This window comes from Hevea brasiliensis, chromosome 8 (assembly GCF_030052815.1).
Source record: "Hevea brasiliensis isolate MT/VB/25A 57/8 chromosome 8, ASM3005281v1, whole genome shotgun sequence".
NCBI classification, from domain to species: Eukaryota; Viridiplantae; Streptophyta; class Magnoliopsida; order Malpighiales; family Euphorbiaceae; genus Hevea; species Hevea brasiliensis.
The window spans coordinates 93,689,849-93,695,990 of NC_079500.1; the positions used below are offsets into that span (position 1 = coordinate 93,689,849).

General features: G+C 33.7%; 1 protein-coding gene across 1 annotated transcript; it reads right to left on the minus strand.

The window, feature by feature from the left end:
- Window positions 1–3,043: 3,043 nt before the first annotated feature.
- Window positions 3,044–5,503, minus strand: LOC110650516 (receptor-like protein 46). The gene has a single exon (XM_058150814.1). It carries the CDS (start codon window positions 5,501–5,503, stop codon window positions 3,044–3,046), a length of 2,460 nt encoding a protein of 819 aa, XP_058006797.1.
- Between the last annotated feature and the right edge of the window lie 639 nt (window positions 5,504–6,142).

The following is a 6,142-nucleotide window of genomic DNA, read 5'->3' on the forward strand; positions in this document are numbered from 1 at the left end:
CCTTGCAAACCCCCCTTGAACCTTAATTCCCTAATTTCTTTGGAACCCAAATCATTTACCTAGCCATTAAACCTAAACACTACCACCTATTTATGAGAATAACATTTTAGCAATTAAGTGCATAAAAAATTTTGATAAAAAAAATGATAAAAAAAAAACATGGAGGATTGAAACATCTTGAAAAGTGCTAGAGTAATTGTGAAAAGATGATAAAAGAAAAGAGGTCACCAAAATATCCCAAAGTTAATTTTGGGTGTGACATGAAATAGGGACACATACGAAATAAAAATAAAAATTGAAAAAAGGTAGTCCCTTTATATAATCATTGTGATAGCACTTGAGATTCATTGTGAATTTCTTTCCTCTTGATAAAAAATTCTATTATAAAAAAAATGGATGCACTTTGAGTTTCATGATTAATATTATTCTCATATTTTGTTTACCTTATTCCCTTTTCTTTGTTAACCACAATTTTACCCTATTTGACCCCATTACAACCCTTAAAAAGACCTAATGATTCTTTGAAAAATGCTTGTTACATTAGTAGAGTTAGATCTTTTATGCTTGCATATGGGTTTGACAATATAATCTTCCATACATTACTCACCATCTATTTGAGACACATTGGCTATCTATTTCATTTAGGTTTGTTTTGGCACAATTGACTCTTGTAGCTGGTTGGTATTTGTTGCTTGGGTTGATTGGTTAATTCTTAGCTATTTTGTAATTGTTGAGAGTGATTGCTTCATTCTTTGTGCTTTGCTGGTGGGAACTTGGAATGTTGGTGGCTAGGGGTAAGTTGGTGGTTTGGATTAGTGATTTTTGTGTTTTCAAAGACTGATTCTATTCCCTTCCAAATGAGTTTTAATGAAATTTTGCTTGGGGACAAGCAAGAGTTTGAGTATGGGGGAATTTGATGCATGCATTTTAGATCATCATTTAAGTGTAATTTTTGCACATAATTTACCCTTGTTCATAGCTATTATTATAGATATTAGCATATATTTAGTTAATTTTATAATTTTCACACTTCTTAGTCTAATTTTTGGAATTTATTTGTTTTGTAAGCTAAATTTGGAGAAATTTGGTGTATTTTGATCAAAGTAGCCATTTGGAGGAGATTAGAGTTGAATTGCAAAAATTTTTTGAAGTTGAGTAAAAAATGGCCGAGAGTTACACAACCTGCAACACAACCAATTTAGCTTATGTCGCAGGTTGTGTCGATTGTCAGATATTCAGGCAGATTGTTACACAACCCGCGACACAACCGGTTCAGCTTATGTCGTTTTCACTGGAAATGGCTGACGTGGCATTTGCGTTACTCTGATTTTTTACCTCACTTTCTCTGGAACCTTCCCCCTTTTTACCCATTCTAGGGCAGACCCCTAACCCATATAAAGTCTCCTTTATCATTTTCTTTCCATAAGGAGGAAGGGAGGCATTTTTTGGCAAGAAAGGAAGGAGAGAAAGAGAGGAGCACGTCTGTCCATTTTCCAGCAGCTGCAGAACCCATTTTCTGCACCTTTCCAGTAGCAGCTTCAGCAGCATACTTCTGGGTTTTTCTATTCCTTAGCTTACATTTCCATTATTTCTTCATTTATACATTTGGGTTTGTCTTGAAACTATGGTTTGTGAGTAGTTATTTGATATTCTAGAGATGGGTTTGTAAATATTGCTTTGTATTGTGGTTTTGAACTGATTTAGTCATTTAAATGAGGTTTATTACATTTTGATTTATTGCTTGTGAGCTTGTTGCCTTGCTTGATGAATGGGCCCTCATTAAGTTAAGCTTTAATCCTTAATAGATGGACTGAAAAGTGAATATTTGGGATAGATAATCTTGCAATAAACTTGGTTTTCTTGGTATTAGAGATAAGCTAAGAGAATTAAGGGGACTTTCCAAAAATCAATTAGAGCTTTAATTGGGTTTTTGTTAGGTTTGAAATACCGTGAAAACAGGGTTTGATTTAATTAAAATCAACTTTGAAATGCCTGAAAAAGGTTTCAAAAATTTAAGAATTGATTTCCCTCAAAATTGCAATACTCATGTGTTTGGCTAAATTAGGGATGAACCACATGCAAACAATATGGAAAATCCAATCTCTAGAATCACTTTAATTTTTATTGAATTTAGATTTAATTCCTCCAAATTTCATAAATAGCAAATTTCAATTTAAATCTTGGTAATCTAGTTTAATTAATTTAGTTAATTGTTTGATTTAGTTTAAATTCCTTAAATACAAATTTTAATTTCAAATTTTATTTTTAATATCTTTAAATTTTTGCCATTCTAATTAGCTTATTCTTTTATTTCCAATTTAAGCACAATTCCCTGTGGGATCGATATCATTTTTTAAAACTATACTACTGTGACCCATGCACTTGCGGATTACAGCTACCAATTAGTCTGACATCTATTCTTTTGCTCCACAGGCGCTTGAAGAAATGGCCAAGAAAAACAATGGTAAAATAACATGTCCTAGGACAGGATTGATCTGCAGTTATTCTGAGGTGGTGAAGACATATATCTCATAATCTTCATGTTTAAAAGATTGAGAAACTCAAAATGAGTTTCCTTTGTTGGGCTTTGAAGTCATCTATGAATACCAGTGATAACGCAGAGAAATTCCTCATGCACCTTTGGCATCAGCCTCAGGACTTGCCATATATGTACATATGCAAAATGTTCTAACTTTTATTAGAGTTGTTCACTTGTTTCTTTTGAATTCTGATTGAATAAAGGACAAGTTGTTTCATTATCATTGTAAACGACCATGGTTGTGCAAAATTGAAGAGCAAAAAAGAAGCATTTGTCTGCAATTGAGTGACTTAGCTCACAAATGGGTCTTGAGCAAGGTCTGAACAAGAAAATCACTAATTTTTAAGGGGGTGGTAGGAGATACATCACAACATACAAAAACAAAAGGGCAACAATCTTCTGAGGTAACAAAGGAAATAGGGAAGCAGCAGTGCAACAACTAAGGACATAGCATGAAGACCTTGTAAACCCTTTTTTTATAACAACAAACACTAAGAACATATATCAAATGCGTAAAAAACCAAAAAGACCATGCCTAACAGGGCTTCTTCTTCTTTTTCTTCTACCTGGCTGTGGTGTAATATTAAAGTAGCCAATGACATACATAACTAAAACTGTTGACAAAAATCCAGAAGGATATCCAATCATTGCCATTTCCCATGAAAACCATATCTCCCAACTATTGCTTTTCTTGGTCTTTTCCTCTTTCAACTTTGGTTCAGAAGGCACCTTCTCACATGATACTTTAATTTGCATTCCACACAATCCACTGTTATTGGCATAATAATTTGGGTCGTTCATCCGATCCATCTGAGGACCACTTGGTATGCGACCCTCTAGTTTATTGTTACTCAAGTCTAAGTAACTCAGCTCAAAGAGATTTGCCAATGTGCAAGGAATTTCACCAAAAAAATTATTGTGTGATAAATCTAAGCTTTCTAAGCTTTGCAGACCACCAAAACTCAATGGTATTCTTCCAGAGAGTTTGTTTTGTGATAAGTTCAGTGACTTCAAAATTTTCAACTCACCTAAACTGTTAGGAATTTCACCTGATAATTGATTATTAGATAGGTCTAAAAAAGTATATAGTTGAAGGTTTTTATTTGGTAGACCTCGCTTTAACTTCTTCCAGAAGACTTCCAAATCATGCAATAACAAATTTTTTTTATTTGGTAGCCAAAATACAGTTTTTGTAAGCCTAATCCCAAAAAACAAAATAATTTGACTTGAAAAATCTGATAAAATACTTGATGAGACGTCATGATGATCGATCATCCTAGAAAGATTTCCTAAAGTATGTGGGATTGTTTTGCTAAGGTTATTGCAAGAGAGATCAAGTATTTGAAGAGTGCTAAGACTTGACAAATGAATTGGAATTGACCCTTGGAAAGAATTATTTCTAAGATTCAAAATTTGGAGAGAAGACATTTGTGAGAGAAAATTTGAGATTTCACCTCCAATGTTGTTGCTATGGAGATCAAGATATTCCATCTGGTTCAAATTTGAGAGATTTTGAGGCAAGACATGATAAAACTCATTTTGGCTTAACACGAGCACTTTTATGCCCAAAGGAAAAGTCGTAGGAACCTGACCAGATAGTTTGTTGGAAGAAAGATCAATAAAAAACAATGACGATTTTGGATTAAACACTGGAAATTTATTGCCTGAAAATCTATTGCTTGACAAATCCAGCAACATAAGTTCAAGCATATTTGAGATGGATGTAGGAATTGGTCCAGAGAAATTGTTCCCTGACAGCCTGAGTATAATCATTTCAGTGGCTTGACCAATAGTGTCTGGTAATAATCCTAACAAATTATTATTTGAAAGTATGTGGAACATTAAATACTGAGATTGAAATAAGTGAGGTGGCAGAGAGCCTGAAAGCTTGTTATTTGATAAAAGCAAACCTGAAAGATCTCTTTGAGCCAACCATTGAGGGAGAGTTCCTTCAAGGTTATTATTACTCAAGTCCAAGAAGGCAAGGTTGGTTTGGTTGGAAATCCAAATGGGAATTTGCCCTGAAAGATTGCATGATCTCAATGATAGATGCATTAACATGCACCTTGGTGCTATTCTCGCATTTTTCAAAACAAGTTTGTTCTCCCCAAGACTCAAGTAGAAGAGGTAGTTGAAATCGAACAACCATGTTGGGATCTCACCAGCGAACAGATTATTTTCTAAATCAAGTACTTGTACTTGTTCCATCTTTTGAATTGATGGAGGGATCTCTCCAGACAAATTGTTGTTACATAACAGCAACCATCTTATGTTGGAGAGGTTGCCAATCTCAGTTGGTAACTCCATGGTGAGAAAATTTTCTCGCAAATTCAAGTACTCTAAACTTTTCAAATTTGAAAGTGATGGTGGAATTGCTCCAGAAATTTTGTTATTGAATAGTGAAAGGCAATGCAAATTAGTGAGGTTTCCGAAGTTGGTGCCTAATGTCCCTTCAATCAAATTATCACTCATGTGGAGTTCCTCCAGATGCCTTAAAGAAAACAAAGAGGGAGGAATGGAGCCGTTGAAGCTATTTCCTTGCATTTGAAGTGATACAAGGTTACTTAAATTGGCAAACCCAACTCTCGGGATTTCACCATGTATATTATTATAAGAAATGTCGAATGAAATGAGGGTTTGCAAGTGAAAGAGTGGAGCTAAAATATCAGATGTCACTACAGGTTTCAAGTCTAGTGAGGGAATGAGATCAGACAAGTCAAGATCCGTAACATTTTGGAAAGTACAGTCGAGCAGTCGCCACTGACAGCAATCATCAGATGCGGCATTCCACGTCTCTAACCCTTGAAGGTCTATGTTAGAATTGGAGGAACTGTTTTCGAGTAATAGAAATTTGAAATGGAGGAGGGCTTCTTTCTGATATGGAGGGCAACAAAGAGAAGGGGAGATGAAGAGGAAGAAGAAGAATATGAAAAAGGGTTCAAACAAGAGGCTTAGTTTGGCCATTGTTGTGTTCATTGCACTTCCCTTCTACCAATTCCATGCATACTTATAATTGTAATCTTTAGTTCTTTACACCATTGGTTTCTTTTTCTGCTGTTGACTTTACCTTTTTCAAATGTCAACTTTACCCATTTAACACTCCAAGAATTTCTTTAATTATTTTAAGCAATATCATAACTCCAGAAAATAAATAAAAATTAATCAATAAGGGTATGATTTTCTTATAAACTAATATTAAATTTTCTTATAATATTGGTTTCTTATATTTAATAAATATTTTTCCAATTAACCTATATAGTTGAGGAAAACATTTACCTGCACGTTATATATTTTTCATAAAAAAATGGTTTATATATAAACGTATTAGAAAATAAGTGACTCCAAAATAATTTTATTTTATTAGATGAAGCCGTACACTTTAATATAAGAAAGAAATTTCTAAACATTTATTTCACTTTCTTTGAATTAGTCATCAAAGAATGCTTCCTGAATCGATTTTATAAAGTTGGGTGGTAAAGTGACTTTGCCAAAGCTGAGTTATCATTTGTAAGATGCAAACTATTATTTATAAATAGATATGAAATGATTTGTGAGAAAGTAAATATTGCGTATATTAATGAGTCATTTTGTTACGTAGTGTAG